Source organism: Apis cerana, linkage group LG6 (genome assembly GCF_029169275.1).
Source record: "Apis cerana isolate GH-2021 linkage group LG6, AcerK_1.0, whole genome shotgun sequence".
Lineage (NCBI taxonomy): Eukaryota > Metazoa > Arthropoda > Insecta > Hymenoptera > Apidae > Apis > Apis cerana.
In genome coordinates this window covers 15,733,352-15,759,590 of record NC_083857.1, presented here as the reverse complement: position 1 = coordinate 15,759,590, position 26,239 = coordinate 15,733,352, and the positions used below count along the sequence as shown (strand labels likewise).

Below are 26,239 nucleotides of genomic sequence, written 5' to 3'. Positions count from 1 at the left end.
ACACGTTCGACGTTCTTCAACCGAGAAAAAGTTTATTTTGCAGAACACATGGTCGGAAACCTTCACGTTCTTAACACCGTCGAAACTGCAAGAACGTGCAGAATTTGAATCTTTTGTTTTTCGTGTTACGAGGAATGCAAACGTGATATAACTCGAAACAGAAATCAGATACTTTGTGTCACATGAAAGGTTATTGTTTTCTTGTAAAGAATATATAGGTTAGAATGATCTTTCTTTCGCTATTAGAAAGGTACGTACTAAACCGATTCGTTTTTCTATATAAATAGAATAAGTTGAGTTGTTAGTTGTAAAAATATATAAATAAATAAATTATATACGATTTTTGAAAATAATTTAAATATAATTTGCTTTAAAAGTTTTATTATTAAAATATTGAAATAAAATTCAAATTTTAAATGATTAATTTATCCGCAAATATATTAATATTAAGAAATTAAAAAATATTCGTTTCAATACACGTTAAATAATTAACATCAAGTATTTAATATATGCATAATGTATCGTTTTCTTTTTGCTAAAATAATCAACATTTTTGCATTCTATTTATACGATTAATCATCGATAAACATTTTTTTCTAAATTAAAATGAACAATTCTAATATCATTTATTGAAAAGTATTTTTAAAAGCTTTAATATGAATTGTTCTAAAAATATTAAACTTATTTCGAATAAAAAAAGTGAGGTTGGAAAATTATAAGATGAATCGTGGAGACATATAAGCGGGTTTGAACGTGGATGCAATTGAAATGTAAATAAGGAATTACATTTTACGTAACCCCATGGAAGATTGTGCACGTATGCTCATAAATTGTGTTAAATTGTAACGAGTTAAGGTCAGTGTTGTAATTCCTGTTCAAATTATCTACCATCATGGTCAACCAGTGAGGATGTAGTTTGTCAGGAAAAAAAAATGTCCAACAGGTATTCGATATTCGATGAATTACATATGGGTTACGATAAACTCAATTTACATATCTGCTAACCATACGTGTAATAATATGTAAACGAATTGGGTCACAATATTTTCTATAATAATTTAAATATAAAATTTTGCAGGATAATAATACTATAACCTATATATTATTGAAATCAATAAATATTTTATAATATGATGATAGATATTTATTAATTATATATTATGTATAAACATTATAATTATTTAAACATTCTTTGAAATTTATTTTTTTTTTTTAGATTCATTAAAATCTAAATGCATTAACCATTTTTATATCAGATACTCGATTTTGTAATATTAGTAATTGCATTATATTAGACGAAATGTTAATTATGAATTTTGAATTTTAAATTGTAGGAGCACTTAGAAGGAGTTCTTTAGATCCAGGTGCCAGAAGATTTTCTTTGGGTACACCTGCCGTCCCTCATAGAGCTTCAGATGCTTGCCTAGATCCCGTGCACGCCGCCATTCTTTTCCGAGATGCGAGAGGGGTGAGTATTAACTTTAACCTTCGGTTACACCTAAAGTTTTTAAATTTAGCAAATACTTCAGTCCTATAATGCTGCGTAGATATTGAAAAATTTAATAAGACATCGTTATTTTTAATATCGTTGAAAGAAAATATTATATAGGAAGTTCTATGTTAGCTAAAACATATGAAATATATTGTGTAAATAATGCAATCTTGAAAAATAATTTTATTTAATTTTTAAACATATTTTTTATTTTATCGGGTTAATAAAAATGTTTCAATTAGATGTATACATATTTAAATACTGATTTCAATACAAAAATATTGATTTTTGTATTTTTGATAGGACTTTGAAGTACTGACAATCGATATTTATGTTTTTAGTTGTTGTTTATTTTGTCGTGTATTTTTAAGTTATTATTTTAAATAATATAAACACGTTATGTGTATACAAATATCTCTTTTACTTTTTTATCATTGACTTTGATGATAGTAAACTTTATGATGCATCACATTTATCAATTATCACAAATTCCAAGATATTTCTTGTTTGTAGAACTCAATGATAATATTTTTATCGTGTTGCATATCTGCATTATTTTTATTCTATGATTTTCGCACGAATAACGATACAATTCTTAATCGGTAACAAGGGAAACGTAAGCAAAATGTTTATGTTTACTTATTTTTTCGTTCTTCTAACAATTTATTGTATGTACACTGTTTGTACATATCGATTTAACGAAACGCAAGAGGATGTAGGTCACGATGAAAACTGAAACCTAAGAGAGAGATTCAACTAAATTATATAGAAAAAAAGTGATATTTTTTTTTTTATAGCTGTTTTCATATCGTAAAAATAGGTTCTTTTTTATTTACGTTTCTAATTATAAATTATTATACTAAATTCAATTTAATAAATTAATATTCATTGCATAAATTTTTTTTTATCATTAAAGATACAAACGAATTGACCCAGTTGTAACAGTCGGTAAAATATGTTTGACAGTCGGTAAAGATGGAAATGTAGAACGCTTCTTAAGTGATAAAGCATTTTCTCTATATTATCAACTCATACTGGCAGTTAGTTTTTATTCTCTCCTGTTTTGCTGTTTGGTGGCGCCAAATGTTCTTTATTATTTTAATATCATTTCCAACATTATAATTATAGAAAATAAAATATAAAATTTTATCATATTTACAATCATTGAAACATTGCTTTATTAATAATGATTAGGAAATAAGTTATTGAATTTGTTTCAGAATGAAGCTTTTATACTATATAACATAAAAAAATTTGTAATTAAATTCAATTTAAAAGCATTGATAATTATATGCCATGATGCGAAACCCTGTTACTCCAATAAATTTTTTCAAACTGTTGAATGTAAAAAATAGTAAAATTTTTTACTATTGAATTTGATAAAATATTAATAGTTTATTACAATTTTTTATATTGAATTTAATTGATTTTTTATATAGTTATTTTGTTTTTTGATATATTTACAAATTTACATACTCTTTACATATATAGTCTTATACATGTCTATGATTTAATTTTATTTAAATTTTCTTAAAATTATAAAACAAATTTGAATTGATAGATTTTAGCAAACTATCAAGATTTCATCGAAACTCCATGACATTATGTCAGTTATCATCAGATGATGTTTTAATAATTTTTCAATTTTGTGAAAAATATTTCAATGATTTATGTTTACATTCAAGGAACATATAAAGGAATATATTTGTTTATTGAAATATTACTATAATTTTAAACGCGGATTAACGATCGAAACTTTTACGATTTGTTAAATTACATTTTTGGATCTTAGTCAAGAATGCGTGAAAATTCAAGGTTAAAGTGATAAATACATTTAATACAAATAAATTTAAAAAAATAATATTGAATAATATAAAACACTTATTTCTCACTTTTTTTTCTTAATTCTATTTTTTTTATGTATCTTATTTTTTTCTTTTCTTTATGTTTTTATTTACATTCAATAATTTTTAAATTTTTTTCGAATTTCTTAAAATTCTTGAAAGATTCTTGAAAGATTTAAGAATAAATTTCTAGTTTTTAGTACTTTCTCTTATTCACGTTACATTTATGAGCACATGCTTCTGAGCTTATCTAAAGTCTTATCGCCAGAGTTACCATAGTTGAACGACTGCACAAGATAAAAAGCGGTTACATTTCTGTACAGAGAACGTATCTAAAGGTCGTATGCATGTTGCAATCTCAGTATAAATAGTTTTTTTCAGGTAATTTCAAGTAATTTGTTAGTTTAAAATTCTTGGAAATCCTGTTTTTTTAAACAAAAAAATAACCATATAGAAAGCAAGTAGAAAACATGTATAATATTTAACATGTATAGCAGCGAAAGATATATTTATACAGATTTGTTTATATTTTAATTTGTTCATAAAAATTGAGTTATAAAATTTATTAGAGATTTAATTTATAACCAAATTTTAATTATGATTTTAAAAATGATATTTAATTAAAATGATTTTCATCGAAATAGCCCTACAATAGCAATATATTTAACGATATAAATAAAACAGCAATTAAATACTTTGGCATAAAGTAAAGAAAGATCAATAATTTTTTAATTAGATTTAAATATTTAAAAAAGAGAAAATTTTTCTATCGTAAAATTTATTAGTTACGTAACGAACACTAAGTTTCGCGGTAAAACGGCCATTGTAGCAATTCGCGTAAAGGCTGTTTCGCAAGTGTGATTGAATATCGATTATCTAAGCGTCGTTGAAATGCTTTCCCTATGTAGAGTAATTGAACCGTGAACAATCGACTGTATTTTATGTTTTGAGTAAACGATGCCACCACTGATCCACAGCTTTGCATATTGCAAATTGTTTCTATTTCTTTTTTTTCTTCGCGAAACAACTAAAAGGGGCGCGATACGAACGAGCCTTATCATGTAAATTATACGCGTTAAGTACACGGTGGATAACGAATAACAGCAAAGAAGCAGCTGAACTTTTTTTTGCGAATTTGTTGATAGTCAGATCAATAGTTCAGATATAACTTGTGGAATTATCTCAAGAGTCTATCGTAAATTGATTTTTGCATACAAATTCTTTTTATATCGTGTAATTATAAGAATCATATTTTTATCCTTATTTAAAAGTATCGAAACGCGGTCATTTACATTTTATGTCAAAGAGTAAACAATATTGATAAAGAATTAAAAAAAGTAAATAGAATGTTAAAAATTGTATATGTAATTTTTTGTTTTTATAAAAATTGTTCTGATCGATAATGATTGGCACATTTCTATTTTTTTATTAATAGGTATAAAAAAACCATAAAATTACATACCAAAGATGTCAATAAATAAATCGTGATTTTTTCATAATTTTCGAAAAAGTTATAAGATATTTATAAAATTTAAGATAAAGTAAACTTAAGAATATCACGATGTTAATAATACGGATAAGATACATCGATCAATCATATTCACCCTTGGTCAAACAACTTCCATAATTCTCCTTTCATTGACCGTAATCCATGTTGACATAAATTTTTTTCCGAGTCCTTCCAAGTGACGAAAGATTGCACACAGGATTAAGATGACAGAATAATAATCGACGTAAATGAAGATTCACGCGGCGCACGTGACTTTCCCAGGGAGAGAGAAACAGAAAGTCCGTGAAATTGCAATGGTTATGTCGCGCGCGCATACAAGCGCGCGATGCGCCGTAAATTCCGCACAACGTGTCTGCCGGCTTGAAAGCCGATCCAGTTCGCAACGAGCGACCGCGCTGGTGTCGTCCACAACACGAGCGAAATTTTCGCCCTCCCCCCCGACTTTGACATTTTTGCCTCGAACGGATCTAAATCAGAATCTGAAATCAATCCCGAAGGAAAATTTTCGTATTATTTTTGAATAATATTGAAATAATAATTGATGTTCAATCGATAAGTTCAATTTTTGATCGAGACGAGATAAATATCTCGTTTCGTTAATCGGCGAACGAAAAGACGATTCGTGCGGTCGAAAATGTGACGATGAACAATACCAGTGATTTAGGTCAGTGTAGTTCAAGGTGAAATTGAGTCTAGCCAAGTGTGAGAACCAGTTTTCCCGAGTTTCCCCTCTGTTACGTCGAAACTTCGTAGATAGGTCGATAGATGGTAGTCGGTAATTCGACACATAACGGCTGCGACGAACTTGACAGAAACTTGACGAAATATAAACGTGATTTTAAGATCGAAGATTCTTGCATTTTGATATCATCGAAGTCGTTTTGAAGTCGTTAGATTTTCATCATAGACAGAAAGTACAATCATTTTGAGCTGATAAAACATTGTCAATCAAACGATGATACGCTAGGTCAGTGTTGAAATTGAATTCGTGCAGGATCAAAGACCGTTGGGAATGCGTTTCCCTCCAGACAGAACACCGCCACGAACACTAATATGGGCTTCGTTACCGATGGACAACCACGACAAACACTTGTTGCTAGAGACGTGTGTCGAACGAATGACTGCTGCCGTTGCTCTCCAACATTGTTTTCTGGTGGAATTGTTGCGCTCGTGAGACAGAATCGACTGTTCTACTTGTAAAATATCGAAATTTATTTTGGATACGTTGTTCCCACGCGAATGAATTCAGTTTTTTAAATCAATGTTCTGAATGAGAATCATCCGTGTATTATAAAATTTGTAAAACCTTTTTTTACGAAAAATTTCATTTATAGGTTATAAGTGAATTAAAATTTTTTTATTATTATTGTGATGTGAAACAATCGTGTAATATGAAGTTTCATAAATAAGGTTATGGTGACGTATCAATCATTAGGAGGTAATTTAAGCTATATTATTTTTTTTTTTTATGATAACTTTCTGTGAATGCTATATTTAAAAATTTCAAAATTTTATATATTATCTTTTTTAAAAAATTAAAAAATTAATTTCTTAATCTTTCAATACATTTTTTTTGCTTGATACTTTTCTATAAAAATTTGATACTTTTTTACAATGCATGATGTAAATTATGAATGTAAATTTTTGAATGACAGTTTATATACGTTTTATTCGTTCACTCGTCAAGAAAAAGACTGCAATGATTAATTTCCGTAAATTTATCTTCATACAATTGATAATGTTTATAGTTACTAGTTAGTAAATATTTTTGTTTAGGAAAATACATATATTTAGATTGTCGTTGACAATTCTGTAATAAGAATAACAAGCATCAAATAATTTTCTCTAGTTTCTGGCAAGCTGGTACATAGTTGATGTTCTCAGCGAAACATAAATTCCGCTATTATAAGAATATCGGTCATCATCCAAAATGCACGTTGACATGATAACATAGTGATGCAGCGAATATTCACGCGATCAATGTTTATGAACGTATATTTTCATTCTCATATAATTTTCTATATTTATTTACAAATCTAATCCTTTTTTCGTCCTTGAGTCTATATAAGTTAAATTTGTCTTTAAAACAACATAACCTTATTTTGTTTCTGTTAAAATAAAATTAAATCTTTACTTGAAAAATTAGTTGGAAATTTTATTGTTGTCGTAAAATCAAAATGACGCGTGAATAACGTTAAAATGTCACGTTCGCAGATAATGATTCTTGTGTCATTTACACAGCCCCCAAGTACTAAAGTACTTTATACTATATAGTAACGGAATTTTCGCGTAGGTGTCCCATTTAAATCCAGACTTAAGACTCAAGTTGTATGTCCGTTTCACGACGTTTTGATGACGAAAGAAAAGTAAAGAACGACAACTTGTGTACAAGTTTCCCATTTGTTAATTACTCGAACTTGTTTCGTGCTCTGTCTTACGTTCGTTCGACTACTTCGACGTAAAATTCAGTGTTGCCAACTAACGAAAATTTTCACGTAATCATGCAATCATCAAATTCTTGTTAGTTTAATTAAACATTGCCAATTTATTTCTACTAAAAAAAAAATTTATTCGTCGTTTGTTTAATCTAGAAATTTTATTTTATTTATAAAAATAAATTCCTAGTAAACAATATTAAATAATATTAATAATAAAATAAGTTTCATATATACACGTAATCGAATATATAATAATTGATAAATTATTAATAACGAATAATTCGTAGCGAATTTGCAAGGATATATGATTGACGATATTTTTTCTAATTTATTAACTATTTGATCGATCGATGGCCAATGCGTTCGATGGTCGATCGCGGTTGAATACACGCCAGAAACGAGGGTAGATAGTATTTTTAGAATCAACTCCTTTGCGCCTTTTTAAGCTCGAAGTCAACAAAGATATCGCTACATAACGTGTAATTGTCGGTGCCAAATCAACAGTTGCGTAAAACGAGTTCCTTTCAATTGAATTTCGATCTTCACTTTTTCTCTTTAAATCTAGGGAATTTTTTTTCTCTTTTATCTCCCAAAAGACACAAATTTCTTTTTATGGTTATTTAATTTTTAAATCAAACGACCAATTATTTTTCATTCAAATTTAACATTATTTTGTCTTAATTTTTTATCGAAATTTATATAATAAATTATATCAATTCATTAATTCAATAGGAATTTCATAATATTTTCAGAATTATTAATTTAAGATTTTCTTTTGGCATTCGTCATGAAACATTTCCACAAATGTTAGACAAATAATTTACAAGTAACAAATTGTTATTAATACTTTGTCAAAACTATTTCATTAGATTTATTGTTATTGTTGTTGTTTTGCGCGCTATTTATAATAATATATCTCACTCTTAAGTAAGCTTTATTTTTGAATATTACTTTCTTAATTTTTATAATGCGTAGAATTCTTTTTTTTTATATTTTTTTTAATCAAAAAATAAGAAAATTCACTTTTAATTATTCTATTTTATTAATCTTTTCAAAGATTAGATTATTGAAATTCAAACGCGATGAAATAATTAAGATGACAAATCGAGAACTTTGACATTTATAATATAATTTATCGCTTATTGTTTATTTCTAGTGTTACAACACAGTTTATTTTACGAAGGCATTTTGTTAACTGGCACATCTTCAGAGCGCTCTTCGTGGCGCTAACGAAACATAAGAAAAAAAAAAAAATAAATAAATAAAAAACTGTTTATATCCATTGATCTTCAAGTTTTTTTTTAACGTTTTAGCATTCTTCGAAGAGAAGCCAATATAATCGTAAAATGGAACTGCATACTGCTACTTCTTATACGTTTTATTAACTCTTATATCTTCGTACAACTTGAAAGGTACACATCTTATATATTTCTTATATCTTTTTCTATATATATTTTCCAAGTTTTTTTTATTATTTTGTATTTCTCGATCGCCGTTATAAAAAATTCACAATTTTTCAATCTGTAGGTTCACGATAATTGCCTAAGTATTTCCCTAACAACAACAACAACAACAACAACAACAACAATCTTTTCCATCGTCTTTTATGTTTACATACCCAAGGATCACACAATTCAATGAATCCATTATTCGAGTCGCCATTTCTGTTGACCTGATATTTGAGACGGCGTCGAATTTCAAGGTCATTACGACAATCACACTAACGTTATTCTCTATCGAAATTTCATGCCTCGCCGCATGATTCCAGAGGTGAAGCAATTTTTCGATCATTTTTCTTCTTTTCATAGGGTGTATATATATATATTTTCTTTCTTTGATAAAGCATCGAATAATAACTACAATTACAATTTTTCTTTTCTCTTATAGAAAGATGTTGAAACGGTTGCTGATTATAAGTAGACATGATACCAGATGAAGCCTTGAATCATATGGTGAGGAAAACTGTAGGGGTCACTACAGGAAATTGATTTGTTTTGCTACACACCCTCGCGCGATTCGACTTTATCCCTTAACACGGTCATTCACTGACGTATATTACCGATCAAAGTTTGTGGATTCACTTACATATTTTATGGAATTCGTGTTACATACGTAATATTGAACAAATAGTTTTTTTTTGAAAATTTATCATTTAAAATAAAAATGTATATTGTAATAATAATTAAATTGAGCAAATTAAAATTTTGATAGTTCGAAAACGGTGTTCATAATCGAAGAAAAATTTATTTTGTTTTTAGAAAATTTTACAAATCAAAAAGAATCTTATTGGGCAGTGAAATAATGAAAATAATTAATAGCCAGGACTTGCAAATGCAATTATAAAAACCAAACGATAAGTGAGAAAGAAATATATGTTATTTATTGTTATTAATGAAATATAAATTATTATTAAAATTTGATCTATCAATAATCTAAAGTAAAAATTCGATGAAATAAAGTTAACTTCTTAAAAATTTCACTTTCTCAAATAATTTCAAGAATATAATAAGATAATATTTATTTTTGAACGGCACGTACTTATTTTTGAACGGCATATAATGGGTATAGTAAATATACTTAATCGCTAATCTACATTAATTTGATACAATTTAACATATTATTTACCGTCAGCCGATTAATATGTTTTATATCGCCCGTGTTTATAGACCGATAACCGATAATAAATAAATAGTCATTCTGTTGATTTTCGTTATCGATTGATAGATTATTAATTTTCCTGAATTTGTTAGAGATGATAAAAAATTATTAATAACCAGAAAAATTATCAAACATATTTTTAAGTACTTGTATTATTGATAATAATATTTTATTTGTTTTTTTTTTATAGTTTTATATTGATTACAACTCTCAAAAACAAAAATGAAATATTTTTGAATCATTTGTCAGAATAAATTTTAGTTGTTCATTGGATAATGATGATAAATAATGAGATATTGGTACCATTACATTTATCTATATTATTTCTACAATACACTAATTTTACATGCACTGAAAATGACATACAGATATATACAAATAATATTTGGAAAGCAATGATGGATAAAAACAATGCTTCATTTTATTTCTACAGTCTAATAAAAAATAATCAAAAATATTATAGAAGAATTCTGAAAGTGATCTGTTTGTATTTGTTTAATCCAGGATAATTAAATTGTTAATATACTAAAAAATTTTACCAAAAGAAATTAGTACGAAATATTTAATTTTCAAGTTATCTAATCAACAATCAATTTCTCAATATAAAAATATTTAAAATAACCAGTAATATTTATAATATTATTTATATTAAAATCTCCTTGGATAAAGAAAATCTTAAAAATTTAAAGACAATCGATAATTATGCGAGAAATCATTGTTTTCCATGAATTATTAACCAAGAAACGTCTTGTTTTCCCTTTTTTCCTATTTTTCAGATACCGCATACATGTACATGTGAGACAGACTCGTTCGATCCGTGCCAGGAATAATAATATCATAGACAGCTTTACAAAAAAGTACACGTAACAAGTACAATAAACGAACGCACGATCGACATGCTTATTTCATCAAAGAGTTTTTCCGCGATAATTTTCCAAAATATCCTGAATGATTCGATATTTTATCTTTGACGGAGGAAAAATAATCGTCGTTATTCCTGGAATTGTATTTTCTTGAGAAATAATTAAAATTAAGAAAAACTTGAAAAAAATATAGAAAAATAAAACTTGGTAAATTTACAAAAATAAATTTATTTATTTGATATTTTTCTTGAAGAAAAATAATTGAAATTAGAAATAGTTTTATTAGTTTTATCTAATGAAATTTATTACAAATTTACATTATATTACCTATGCGAATGATAAATATGTTCTAATGTAAGAGTAGAATTCAATTTTTGAATTATTCAATCTGGAAAATGATAAAGATTTAGTCACATTCGTGTCATTTTTCTCTTTAAGGAAGTTAGAGAAGTTGTATGAACAAATGAATAAATATTGATACAAATATTTTACGAATGATCATTAAATGTATCAACAAGTGTTATCTTTCCTAACAATTACAATTTACAATAAGCGATAAAGGAGGATGAAGATAAATTTTTATGATGATCATTTTTTACAAATAATAGCTATTACTTGTGTGATCTTTTCGATAAATCTCTTTCGTTTAAGAGGTTAGGTTCGGTTGAGTTAGATTAAGTTAGAAATTAATTAAATGATTTTATAAAAGTCTCGTCCAAAATTTGCAATTTTCTTTAGATCCTTTCGAGTTTTATTTTCTATGAGATTTATAATCGTGTATTTGATATAATTCCTCGTGTCAATAAATATTGACTTCTTGTACACGTATAATACAATGGATGAAATTTTATACTAGGTTCTCTAGATAGAAATAAATAGAAGAATTTATAAGATGTTGCTTAGAGATTAAATTAAAATGATAGAAATTGATTTGTAACTTACAAAAAAATAACAATTTACATTTCCACAATTATAAAAAAGAAATCAATTGTAATTCAATTTTTACTTCTGTGTGTATACATATATATAAAGAAATAACCTAGAAAATGTTTCTCCTGAAAATATTTTTTTAATTTTTTATTTCTTTACTTTTTATTAAGATGTAGATTAGTTATCAATAACATATTAGTCAATATATAATATCCAAGTTTCATGGGTTACACAATGTGAATCCAAGATAATCCTCAGCCAGATAAGTTGATAAAACTGTTATGAAAATCGATCGAAGAAACGAATAATTCTTATAAGTAAAAATCAAATATCTCGAAAACATCATTGTCAAAAATTTTTGAAAGAATGTTGTACTCTTTCTGTTCAAAGTGTTCGTTATTATTGTTATTATTAATTTTTATTTATACAAGTCAATGAATAGCTTTAAAAGATTTCAACCAGAGGTCTGCAAATATGATACACGACAACTGTACAATATGCACTGGGATGATAAGCGGGTTTGCAGATCATTTGAATACGCCGTATAGCGTCCTATCAACGATAAGGCGGGTGACAATCTTTAATTAAACAAGAATACCACGTCGTAGACTGTTGATCTTGTTGGAATCAAATATGTAAATTTTACATCCGATCAGATAACAGTTTGTTTCTATTATACTTTTAATATATGATATATTAAATATTATACATACATATGTATATACATACGTGTATAATGTTAATATATTCATAGAATAGTTTAGAGGATCGATCCGAGAGATTCGATTAGAGATGAATACAAAAGTTGACGATGAGAAAAACCTTGGTTTAGGCTTGTTTGTTGAGTTATGAGTAATTCAAGCTCGCGGTGGATGAAGCGAGACGAACATAGAGTGTAGACGAAGATGGAGCTACATACGTCTAATCGCCTACAACATAACCTCTCTTTAGATACATAAGAATACATGAAAAGTAGCAATAGTATTTTGCAGTGATCGTCGAAATAAAATAAAATATTGCCAGTGCTTTTATTTTACATTCTTATCATTAGAAAATTTTATCTTTATCTAGAATAATTTAAATTAAGAAAAGAAACGTAAATGTAGATGTCGATGTCTGAGAAGGCTTAATAAATAAGCTTCGAACGACATCTTTAGGTGCCTAGTAGAATCTTTCAAAGGTTATATCTTTTCACGAATATATCGGTATTCTGTATCGTATATTTACATTAATTTTCTGTGGAATCCTGTTCCTCGATTTTTTTTTATATCATTTCAATTTCAATAATTTATAAGATTGGAAATTTTTACGATTAACGATTCGTTATTATGAAAATTTCAATTACAAATGAAAAAATATATTCTTATTATGTTTCTTCTTTTTTTTTTTTCTTTTTTCAAGTCAAAGTATCAAAAGGGATACCGAGTTTCCGGTTCAGTTGGTATCGAGCGCAGTTCGGATCATGTCGCAGAAGGAATCATTTCTCTGTATCGTTGTACTTGGCTCATTCGTATTCAGAGACAGTAGTCATCGGCGTTCAATGCCAATGTGGCATCTGTGCTACTCGAATCAGTCGTCCGTTCCTCGAAAGACTCAGAGTGCAACGCACACTCGTCATCAAGATTTTCATAATCAAATTGTTTACATCCAATATTCTCGAGGCAAAATATTTTTCTCTCTCTCTCTCTCTTTCTCTTTCTCTTTCTCTATCTTTCTACTCAAAATAATTAATCAAAACTGATCGTATCATTTCTACAAATAGCCCAGAAAATACTCGACCACACGAAGATTCGACGATTTTCCTGCCTTTCTGGATAATCGAATTGCAACAATTGCAACAACGTTTGCACGAAGGATCTTTGTGGATTTTTGTATTTTTGCGAAACTAAAATTTGTGAGAAATTATTTCGTGAATTAAAAGAAAAAAGAAAGAAAAAAGTGGACAAATCGTGAAGGAACAATTAAAAAAAATGTGTTTCATACGTTGCCTCTTGATCTCGATGTTCAACTATTTTCCGATCATCACGTGAAAAACTCGATTTCGAAGAACGATCATGATGCGAGCATCCGCCGCCGCTTCGTTACGGAAGATCTTCGATCGAACGTTAAAATTTCTCCCGTCGAAAATTTGAACAATCATGAAAATTGACGGAACTTCGAGAACAATTTTTTCTAGATAAAAATCTTCGAATAAAATTCGTCGAATAACCGCGTTTTACGAGCGGATCAAGTTCAATTGGCCGGAAGTCGAGAGAATCGGAGGAAAAAAATATCTTTCGAGAATTTTTTTTCAAAGAGAACGAAAGTTGAAAGGACTTTCTGGAAAAGCCCTTCGAGTGTGTTTCTTTTTTTTTTTTCCTTCCTCTTCTAACCAAACGAGATAATTAAGAGGATAATCGAGTGAGTTGCTCGGTGTAGAAAAAAAAATGGTGTTTCGTCGGCAAACCAGCGAACCGACCGGAAGTGTGACGAAGAGCCCCAGCATAGCGCATAGTACCAGCTCGTCCGGGATCTTGTCGAATTGGTACACGAAAATCACTACGAACGTGAAGAAGAGGCAACCGTTTAGCCCGAAATCTTTGTTGAAGAAGGCGTTGGTACTTAATTTTTTTTTTCGATCTTTTCTATCTTCTTTGAAGAATCCTTCTTTCTCTCTTTCTTCTTTCTCTCTCCTTTTTCTCCTCTTTCTTTGTTCGAAGATTTTTCCCTTTTGAAATAAATTTTTCGATCGTTAACGAAAGTAAAAGAGATATTTGCAGAAGGATCAGAGAAACACAGTAAGACAATTTTTTTCCTTCCAGAAATTTTTTTTTTTTCTTTGCTGCATTATTAAATTCGTAAAGAGAAGAGAGTATTGTGAAGCATGGGTGTATTATCTGAAAACGAAGAAATGGATATTACATATCGTAATCTTTGGAAGATTAATTTTCTTTCTGAATGAATTTCTTTGCAATGCAAGAAATTTTCGATATTTTTTTTTTTTTGATTTTGAAAATTTGTTCGAAAAATTATGCATCGAAAAGAAATTATTGCATCTACGCTTTCACGGTACAAGTGTCTCTTTCATTATCTGCATGAATGATTTCGAATGTTTGTTGAAAGATAACAATTTGAACAATTTGTTTTTCTCGGATATAAAAAATTAAATTTTGCAAACGAATTGTTTCGTATAAAGGAAGAGATGTAATTATGATAGGGAGTTTACAAGTGAAAATCGATATTCATTTTTATTCTTTCAATTTTCAGCTGCCAGTCGTAGATCCTTTCCTGGAGAAAGTTTCGCTGTCTGATCTCGGTAAGTTTTTTCTTCTCCTTTGATTATTTACACTTTGCTTCGAGCTTCGATTAATCTTCTGGGACTGGAGCTTCGAGTGTTTATCGACGTTTTCGTGAATGAATAATGTAGCGTGTAATTAAATTGAAAAGAATATTTGAAAAATAGTTGAGAAGAAATGATGATAATATTATTTTGGTGGAAAAAAATTGATACTTTACCGATCGAGACAAAATTATGTTATTTCATTTTAAGCAGAAAAGAATTGTTCCAGAAGATTGATCAAATATATTTATATGTATCTTTAAATGAAACGAAGTCACAATGTTTAATTTATAACAAGAATTCTTATATTAATATCAAAAATAATTATATCAAAAATAATCTAATTGACGAAAATTAAATGGGTAATTCTTATCGTTTAAATAATTGAACGTAACATTTCGTCGAATGAAACGTCTTTTCTGAAAATTCCACGTGAAAAATAAAATTTCAGACCTCTTTCATTGTGATATATCGAAGAAATGTATTAGATGAAAAATTAAATTTCTAGTAATTTTCATCGAATTATCTTATTTTTCTCTAATTTCTAATCGAATCCTTTATTAAAAGAATTTCAATTTAATTTTTTCTATGGAAATTTTAAAATAGAAAAATCTCAAATTCCTTGATTAGATAAATTTAAATTTTAATTTTCCTCTCTTTGTTTACTTATTTATATAGTCCGCTTCTTCATTTATTTTTGTTTTATTATTCGATTTGACTATGTTCAGGCAAAGATAATGCTGTGAATAGGATAAGAGGGAAAAACTGATAAATCGATGGAGCAAGTAACATATTTATAAATAAAGGATAGTGCGTAAATAAGGGATAAAAGAATTTAAACGAATTATATCGAAATGATTAGGGTTACAATGGAATTTACCTATTGCTCGTATATCTAATAATAAATGTCAATAAAATGGTATTTTTAATCTTTTTGTAGAATAACGTAGAATAATTTTTACTGACGTAGAAAGCTCGAGTGATATTTTTATCATTCGGTTAAAATATATCGATTAAAAAAAAAAACGGTGTTATTAACTTTTAGTAACGTAAAAAAAAAAAAAAGTATAAAATTGGAATTTTGTGAAAAAAAAAGAAGTTTAAAAAAATTCAGAGAAAATTTAACAAAGTTGGTTGTATGATTGTATATATTGAGGTTAATTTTAATTCTAGCAAAATTTGAAGTTATGAATGGAATAAAAATGAATTGAAAATACTTCGAGGACGAATAAAGATGGATAATCCATCCACGTTTCTTTCGCATCGACAATTACAATTATTAAAATTAATTATTAAATATAATCGAAAAATGATCCTCGTTTATTTAAAGAGAGATATACAGTAATAATGGTATCGTTTAATTCATTTCATTTCTATTTACGTTTAAATTGTGTTTATAGTAAAAAGAAAAAAAAAGAGAAAAAGAAAAGTAAGTTCCAATTATCTTACCTTGTCCATTAAAAGAAAATTTTAAAGTACTTATATAAAATCGCAACGAAAGAAACCGAAGAGAAAGAAACCGAGTTGCGAAGAAGTACCAACTTCAGGTATAAAAATTCCCTATTATATAACTGCGCAATATAAACCAGAACGAGAGTAAACAGAAATGAAATTTCATGGAAATTTGTAATCATTTACTGGCTATTTCACTAAAGCAGAAAGGTATACCAGTTGATTCAGGTCATGTTTTCGAATAGTAAATGTAATATAAATATACCTTTAAAAATTTATTGTTCGAAGTCTTGGAATATTCTAAAATTTGCCGATGCATCATATTATTTAATATAGATATTGTATCATACAAGTTTTAAAAAAAGATTTATATTAATAAAACATAAAAAATAAAAACGAAATAAATAACAAAACAAACAGGAAAAATTCGATGATACATTGATTTTTAAAATTAAACTGAAAAATAGATGACTCATAATTAAAATCATTAAAGATATAATTTCTTCTCTTCCCTTTCAAATTTTTCAATCTTATTTTAAATAAAATTGCTATTTCATTCATAAAAAAAACTCCAATTAATCTAACCTAACTTTATAGTAGCCTAATCATTATATTTCAACAATTCATTTAAAAGTACCTTCATTTTGAATCAATTCTAAATTCCATCTCTAATTCTATCCCATATAAAAAAAATTGCCATTCATAATCTAATAAAATTTAATCTCAAATATGCAAATTATATTTCAAGGCTACGTTTGTACACAATTTTTCAGTCGGTAATTCTTCGATTCTATATTGGTGTGTAAATTATCGTCTAACAAAATTCCAACCTAACCTCATTTCCACTATTATATACATTTCAAATACACGTTTGTATAAAATTTTTCTTTCAATAATTCTTTCATTCTGTGTCGATTAATATTTATTAATTTTTAACAAAATATTATCTTTAGTACATATGTGCATTGTTTACTTCATTCGATCCATTGCTCGAAAATATACATGATACTGTAGCTCGTATCCAAGAGAGACATATAAGGATTATACCGCGTATCCCGGGCCGAGAATGAATCGAAGGCAAGTTTAAACCACGTGCTCGACGATCTATATCGGTTGTCCCTTGAAATCGTGCTTCTGCTTCCTCTTTTACCCCCTCCCATCTCTCCATTTCTCTGTCTGTCGTGGGTGGATGGATCGATGAATTCCCGGGAGTCCAGCTCGCTCAGTGTGCATATCAGACGGAGAGGGACGATTCGAGAGGACCGGAAGTGGGACAGAGAGGACGTTACATATAGGTCGATTTTCTTGAACATCGCGAATAAAGTAGATGGGCAAATGGCAAAAAGAGGATACATAATGGAGATGTGAATGTTAAAAAAGGGAAAAGAAAATTAAAGAAGAAAAGGATAATGGACGAAGGAAAGGAAGTGTATCGATATTGAAATAAATGAAGAAATGTGGAAGAATATTGCGAAGTTAGGTTAGCGTGCAAAATGGAAGAGATAATTGAATTTAGGTTAAACGATATTAAGAAAGAGAGAATCAAAATGATGTTAAAATTGATTTTATATTTTATTGTTTTACGTTAATTGAAAACAATGTGAAAATGTTTTTGACAAAATTAATATTAATTTTGAGATAATATTATTTTTACGGCATTAATTACAATCATTTATTATAATGTTAATTTCGTAAAAATATATACGTTTGTAATATAATAAACGTAATATAATTTCATAATATATTACGTTTCCATGAATATTTATGGGGTAACGAATTTCATCAGCTTACAAATTATAATAAATAAATCGTACAAAAATAATATGTAAGAAATTAAATTAATATTTACCGTTCTACTGTCAACCTAACCTAAAAATAATTTCACGCGTTTCAAATCCTTAAAGAAAATAACTACCGCATAAAAACATATGATATATAAAGTAGCAAGCAGATAACTAACAAGTGAAACGCGAAAACATCTGTGTGACTCAGAAAAATTCCATCGTGCGAAATCATACTGTTCCAACCTTCTTTTTTTTTTTTTCTTTTTTTTTCCCCCAAGCATATTTCCATTTTCAAGTACACGTACACCATTTTACATATGCAATAAATGTAAACGATATACACCGTGTGTATAAAGTATACATAGTCGAAGATATGAATGAAGAGATCAGAAAGGAAAAATAGGGAGAGGGAGAGAGTGGTGTTTCAGAGGATTATATAGGGTGAGTGGAAAAATGGTCGAGCAAGGGGGATGAAAAGGAACGATTCTTAGGAGAAAAAGAATAAGCTTTAGCGTGCAAGGTCGGCCGAGATTCTACGATGCATTCGGATAGATTTGGGTCTAGGTCATGGGGCGCGGGTGCGTTCGATAATAATACTCGACAAGGCGTGCTAATGGAATTTTTGTGCTACTTCGTGTTGCTGTGGTATATTAAAATATTGTTTCTATACATCGTGTTTAATCAAGAAAATTATGGAGTTTCATTGTATTTGAAGAAAATCAATGAATACGGCATATGAATATATGAATATAATGAATATAAATAAAATTGTTTAGATATGACTTGTAGTATGTAGGTATTAACGAGTACGATGCTCTAAATTATTTGTACAATTGTTGAAAATGGTCGAGAATAAATGGTGTACAATGAATTCAATTTTGTTGAATTGAAGAAAATTAAATTATTTATATTTGTATCGAAAATAAACAATTGTGAGATATAAGAAGTATCGTTGAATAAAGAAAAGTGAGATTTTATTGAGTAAAAACAAAATCAATGAAAATTATGTACGATTATTTGTATTAACAATTATAACGAATATTTAAATTGCACTATTGAAAGTGAAAAGAATCGATTGTGAGAAGTTTATACGTAGTTTTTTATTGTTAGAAAAAATTTCATAGAGACGAATTTCCATTTTTCGAATTTTTTTCTTGTTTGTTTCTTATTTATCTTTCCTTATTTATATGATTCTTTTCTTTGTTCTCAATTTTATTTCAAAATGGCGAATGTCGATCGACTTGTATTTTCAAAGCGCCCTCTATACTACGTATCTTTAAACGGTTAAAAAAGTTTCGAACACAGTGGGTATAATCTCAATCGAATGAAATTTCGAGGAAAATGTGAAAAGCGCGATGATCGTGTATAGGCTGGAATAAAAAAAGTTAGAGCTTTGTTGTGAAACAAAGGATTCACTTGAGTGAGAAAACTCTTCACGAAGAAACGTATTACACTTGGTGTATGTATCGAACACGTTTAAACATGTTTGAACACAATTTTCTACAACGATATTTGCGATACTTTTACTAAGGGAATGCTTTATTTATAATTTAACAATATGGGTCGAGGTCTGAATGGTATTCCATTTTGTTCATTACAGTATCAAAGATAAAATTGGTTAACGAACTGGTCAAAATTCTTTTTGTGACTTCTAGTAACAAACAAAAGTTATTTTTTAAAGTATATTTAAGATAGCAAATTTGTTCATTAAAATTTTCAAGATGTTTAAAAATTGTTTTAAATTCTTAATTTTAGTTTTAAATGTAGATAATTATTTACAAAAAGAACTTGATGATTTTTTTAATGTCAAGATTATCTTTAATATATTAAAACTTTTTTTTGAAACAATTTAAGTTAGATTAGTTTTCTTGCTACTGATAATTGATAGCTTCAACTCAGTGTAAACTATTAGACTAAGTTAAATGAATTCTTACTTAATTTTGACAATTAAATTAAACTTAGAATTAACACGAGTGAATTGATGCGAAACAAAAATTTATTTAATTTTTGATTTCATGATGTATATTTATTGATATAATTAGATTATATTAAATAATTTTTTCTTTATAAATAATAACTTAATCTAAACTATTTTTGCTTAATTTTTTAAAAAACTAATTAAAATCTTCATAATATTATTCAATGTGATAACTTTGATAATATATTAAAATATTGAGAATGTTATCTTTTTGCAAATATTTATCTTTTATACATTTATTCAAAATTTCTTCTTTGTTTCGATGAATATATATTTTTTTATCTTTAAAGTTTATGGATTTGTGTGACATGATTTTTTTTCACCTCGAGATAAAGATTTCGATATAAAAAAAAGAATTTTATATATATATTAAATAGTGATTCACAAGATGGCGTGAAATCGATATATATTAGGGTATTGAATGCATGATGCAAGAGTCACCTGTTGCAATTCTTGGAAGCAGATACAATGTTGACACATGTATCTCGAGTAAACTAATTTCATTACGATTGTTGTTATATCGTGTTACTTCGGTTCCTTAGAAATAATTATCAACACAAACCTAAGAATACAAATGTTTCGTTGAAATTTCTTCGAATATTTCGTTGAAAATGGGATCTGGTAATATTGCTGCGTAATAACAATCATGGTAATGGTTATTATCGATTAACCTTCGCTATGCTCGTGTACTGTATTTATTGCTAAACCAAAGCAATCGATAATTCTAACGGTATATGGAATTCTGATCGTAATATTTCTAGTGATTAATATTTCCCTATTTTTGAAACTATAATTACTATAATTTTTTATTCGAATATTCGTAAATTTTATTATTATATTTTACGATTTATGTTGTTTATCTTTAATTTTACTATCTCATCTCGTTAATCATCTACTTTTTCAATTTTAATTATTTATTAAAATTGTACTTTCTGCATAAAAATGGCGGCTTATGAATGAATTGAAAAAGTAACGAGTTAAAATTTTTTTATTTTTCGACACGAAAAAAATGGCGCGATATATAACAAATCGATTGGTGACCTCAATTGAATTTGAAAAAGCTTTCATATATTCTGTCCAATTTCCTTAATAATCTTTTTATCGTTATCCTCTATACGAGTAGTTTCAATTGCTTTTCAATACCTTTGTACGGGCAGTTTTCATTAATGATAATCCTATGGATTTCACGAACATGTGTATTTATATTTGCTGTGTACTCTGTTGTAGATGACATTTTACGAACTTTTCTATTATTTATAAATCTAATTTTCTTTTGACGCTTGAACATATTGTGTCTACTTTTTTTTCCGATTTTTAATTATTTTTCTTATATCATCTAACCTTTTTCTATAAAATAATAAATTAAATTTAACAAAGTAAAGAAAATTTATAGAAATAAATATTTCAGAATATAATTATTATTTAGTATTTAATTGCAAAATATAAACATATATACATATATATATCAATGTAATTAGGTTAGGTTATGTGAAATTTTCGAGAGTTAATAAGTTTCGCAAATAAATTTTAAAGTTGAAAGTTACTTTCAAATAGTTATTCTTAACTCAATATCAATTTGTGAAAAAATATTCTTAAAAGTTTCACTTTCAAAAAAGTATTTGTACAATTGAAAAAATAATATTAACAAAGTATTTTTCTACCGAGAAAATCATCTTTCTTCTCTTTATTATTTATTAATGTCACATCATTAATAAAATTAATTATATTAAAATAAATAACTGTTAAAAAATTAAACTAACAATTAAATTAATCATCATAACCTTTTAAAAAATAAAGAATTATTATCATATCATTAATAAAATAAATATAATTCTGTGTTAAAATATAAATATTAAAATCAAATAAATTTACTTAATCTAATTTGACGTAATAGCTGTTTAGAAACTCGATTACTTTTTTCAAAAGTCTTGACAATATTCATCTTATATCTTTATTCTAAGAAATTTATTGAAAGAATATTTTTGATAAAAATATTATAGTTGGAATATTATTTTTTATTTAATTATGAAATTTATTTCTACAGAGTTTTTTTTTTCTATAAACATGGTTACATTTTAATTTTAACGTGAAATTCGATAATAAACTGTTTTCGCAGTCAATTATGTTCGATTTGCAAATATTTCTGAAATTTTCGTATCGTGTTACAATATTGCACAAATTACGATAATCATATATTTTAGTTTATTTTAATTCTTTCATTAGTTGTTTATTTTTCTGATATTTTTACACTTTTTATTCCGTCTTACATTGCATATAACTATCTTAAATTAGATCAAAAATAATAATCGAAATGCAGTTCATTTATAACTTATCCCAGCAAAATAAAATCTATTTAAATAATCTAACTATACAGGAAAATGAAAATAAACATTTTTCAATGGCCAAGGATACGAATAAAAAAAACAGACATTTTTTCCTTTTATCTATCAAAATTTATTATCATTAGATTGCTCTTTCTTTTAATCGAATAACATTTTTATTTTACTATTTATTTTCATTTTATTTTCCAAAAATATACAAATACTTTTGATCGACGCGCTCGAATATATATATACTACGAATATATATACTAAGAAAAAAAAGAAATAAACACTAAGAAAAAAAAGAAAAGAAACGTAGAATATAAAATATCCAAAAATAAATAAACGAACAAAGAAATATGTCTATCGATATCGATTTAAGGTTAGGTTAGGTTATATAAAATTTTCGAGAGTTAATTTTCACAAGTGAATAATTTCAGTAAATGAAAGTTACTCTCTAGATAATTACACATTTAACGCAATATCTACTCACGATAAAATATTCTTAAAAGTACAATCCTTTTACGCTAGTAAACAAGTAATTTTCACCTTGAAAACTTTCGTACCGCGCGAGTAACGTAAAAGGAGGAATTGGCCAGTCGAGCCCCTTGCTGGTAGTTCGCCAGATTAACTCGAGCGTTGCCATCGACCAGCCGTTGCCTTACCAACTCTGACCCTATGTTATATTCGCCTCGATGACAGCAAAGCGATATAACCTATATCCTTTTCCATATCGTTTTATATGATCGAAAAAAACTAAAACGTGAATCATACTTTTTCTACAATACTTTATTCCACAATTAATCGGAAAGAATAAATATGTAAGAATTAGAAAAATGAAAGATGGAGAAAATCACTGGTGAATTTTTTCTTGGCAAGATGCTCGGCTTTCGTGTGTAGTTATTCTTGGCACGATCGTCCATGATGGTGACGAGCATCGTCGATGAGGTAGTAGTCAGCAACAGAGGGAAGACACGGAGTAGTTGGAGACGGTTATTCGGCAAAGGAACCGGGAAATCTCGCGACGTGCGTCGGTCAAAGGCCGATGATTATCGTCTACCGTCCGATTCATTTTGTCGCGGGCATGTCGTATCGTCGGCTGAACTCGTCCGATTCGTTGACACGATCTCGCGGCATATCCAATCACGAATGATCGATTGGATTCTTGCTTAGGCTTTGTTGTTTCTTCCTCGTCTTTGACTTTTTGTAAAGGTAGAAAGAAGTCGATCGTACTGATTAGAGAAAATTGTATCTAAAAATGTGATCGTTAATATGTTAGTTAATCTTCATTGCGCTTTATAAATACTCACGATTGAATATTTGAATTTTCGTTTCTTTCTTCTTTTCTTTAAAGTAGAGAAAAATTGATTGGATCGCATACCGTTTATCGAAAGATCGAATTATATCTCTCTGTAAGATGCTAATTGCTTCGTAACGTGATTTAAATATTTTTTTTTTTTTTGTTAAAATAAAGAAAAGTTTTATTTAGTAATAATTTTTATCGAAGAATTATTTTAAATATCTTTAGAAAATGTTGATTACTCCTTATTGTGTGCTTTATAAATTCTTACAATAATTAAATTTTTCTTTCTATTAAAATAAAAAAAAGTTGATTGTGTTGATAATAATTTTTATTGTTTTTATTATAAAAATTTAATCGTTTTAGATCATTCTTCGTTCATTAATGTACCGCTCACTATTTTTCTTATAATCTGAACAAAAATCCATCGAATAATTGGATTATTAAAGTAATTCAAATGTTCTTGTTTATTTGTAATCTTTAATTAGATAAATATGTCGATAGGATGTTTATGTATAAACGGTATGAATTGTGCATAAGATTAATAATTATACGTTATTGATACGAATCAATTGGCGCTGAGATAACTGATTAGACTGACCACCTTACGTTTGGACGTTGGCCAACTGTCAATTACCCGTCACATAGATATTACCAATGGAAACGTATCTATTTATAAATCGTAGATTTGCAACACGTTTTCATATTATATTTGGTTGTTTTTCGCGAACATCTCACGAATATTTTAAGACTTTCGTTGCATATTCTTGGCTAAATTTTAGGCTTCACGCATAATTTTCAATAAAAATGACAAAATTCCATTCCGTATTCAATTAAATTAAAAAAACCTCGATTTTCAGAAAATTTTAAATCCGCGTTCATTTCTTTCAAATTTTACACGTATTAAGTATATGACTGAATTCTCTAGACTATAAATAATCGTCCTTCTCAAATGTGCATCTTCATGAAAATTTTTTATTAATAATAAATTGGCTTCGTGTTGCTCGAATTAAGTCCAAAACATTCGTACTTTTTTTTTTGTTTTTGGCTCTTGTAAAGATAATATTTTTAATTTCTTTTTTATCCTATCTAACGAGGAAGTAAAATTATCTTCCTTCAAACAGATTCTCTTAAACGTTTAGATTAGAAATAATGTCGGAACGAAATTAAAATGATAATTCTATCCTATTAACCAACAAATGGTAAGCCATCCATGAAAACGAACGTTTAAAAGCTAAAAATAAAATCCGATATTTGTCATAGATCAACGAGAGCGTTTATCTTGAAAATATTATAGGAGAAAATGGGGTTGAATTTTATTTGAAGGGTTCGAAATATTCAAGATTCATCGTGATACTTTTCTCGGCCAACAGGTGGAGCCCAAGCAAGCAAACTCACATTTCGATCTTCAATTTTTAAGATTCGAATCCAACTCAAGATTAATTTATTCAAAGGAGCAAAGATATTTAAAATCCGTGGTCGAAAATTTGTACTTGTTTTTCGTGTTCGTGAATCGTAATTTATTTCCATCTCGATGAATTTTCACATTTTGCGCAATAATATTTTTTCAAGCTTCTTATATTCTTCTATCGATCAATTGAATATCCATTTTTACTCTCGTATCCTTGAGAAATTTTTTTTCATCTACTTTATGGATGAAATTGCATCGATAAGATAAGAGTTCCATCTATGAGTTAGATTAGGTGTTGAAATTTCGTCGAAAAATACTGTTAATTAAGATTAAAACATAAAATATTTAAGATTTTTGATCTTTTGATTAGATCTAATAAAACTAAGAGAAAAAAAAAGGAAAACAAAAAAAACTAAAGATATGCGAAGAAGAAGTATAAATGTAAATCGATTAAAATTTTGAACTATAGAAAAAAATTTGTTGGTGATTTAAATTACCAAGGATAGATATTTCGACACGATGAACGTTTGACAAAATAATCCAAGTAGTCGAATTTTCGAGGCGATGTCATCTCGTAAAAGATCGATAATAAGGGCAATAGTCCGGTCACGAGAAATGACGATGGGAAATAATGCTGACCCTGCATTATTACTCGAATGCTAAAGGAGTCCGTGCCACATTGACCAAGGTCACGACTGGCTGGTGGAGCGAGGACGATGATCCTGTTTATTCGAAACATCTCATCAAAGAATTTGAAGTGGAAAATCCTCCCCTCGAGGATGAGCTCGCTTGGATCCTAAAAAAAGGTATTTCGATCTTTCGACATCTTTCCCATTTTTTAAAGATCTTATCTGATTCTGAAGAAAAAGGTTTATAAATATAGAGAACTTTACGTGCGAATAACGTTAATAACTGTAAAATTATGCTATCGATTGTCTG

The 26,239-nt window shown here is 27.9% G+C and overlaps 1 protein-coding gene and 2 long non-coding RNA genes across 4 annotated transcripts in view; all 3 read left to right on the top strand.

Moving 5' to 3' along the window:
• The window catches only part of LOC107999690 (serine-rich adhesin for platelets-like), a 97,900-nt gene that overhangs the window by 61,957 nt on the left and 9,704 nt on the right, over positions 1 to 26,239 (top strand). For both annotated transcript variants that reach the window (XM_062076732.1, XM_017059675.2), the window contains exons 8-9: positions 1,335 to 1,468; positions 14,982 to 15,030. In XM_062076732.1, the coding sequence (XP_061932716.1) occupies positions 1,335 to 1,468; positions 14,982 to 15,030 (183 nt within the window). The remainder of the gene's footprint in view (positions 1 to 1,334; positions 1,469 to 14,981; positions 15,031 to 26,239) is intronic.
• Positions 3,213 to 11,289, top strand: LOC133666329 (uncharacterized). The gene is made up of 5 exons (XR_009830372.1): positions 3,213 to 6,284; positions 8,598 to 8,696; positions 8,812 to 9,054; positions 9,172 to 10,241; positions 10,719 to 11,289. It is a non-coding gene; the product is annotated as an uncharacterized LOC133666329 (long non-coding RNA).
• LOC133666332 (uncharacterized) lies at positions 20,422 to 25,756 on the top strand. Its single transcript, XR_009830376.1, has 2 exons — positions 20,422 to 23,801; positions 24,987 to 25,756. It is a non-coding gene; the product is annotated as an uncharacterized LOC133666332 (long non-coding RNA).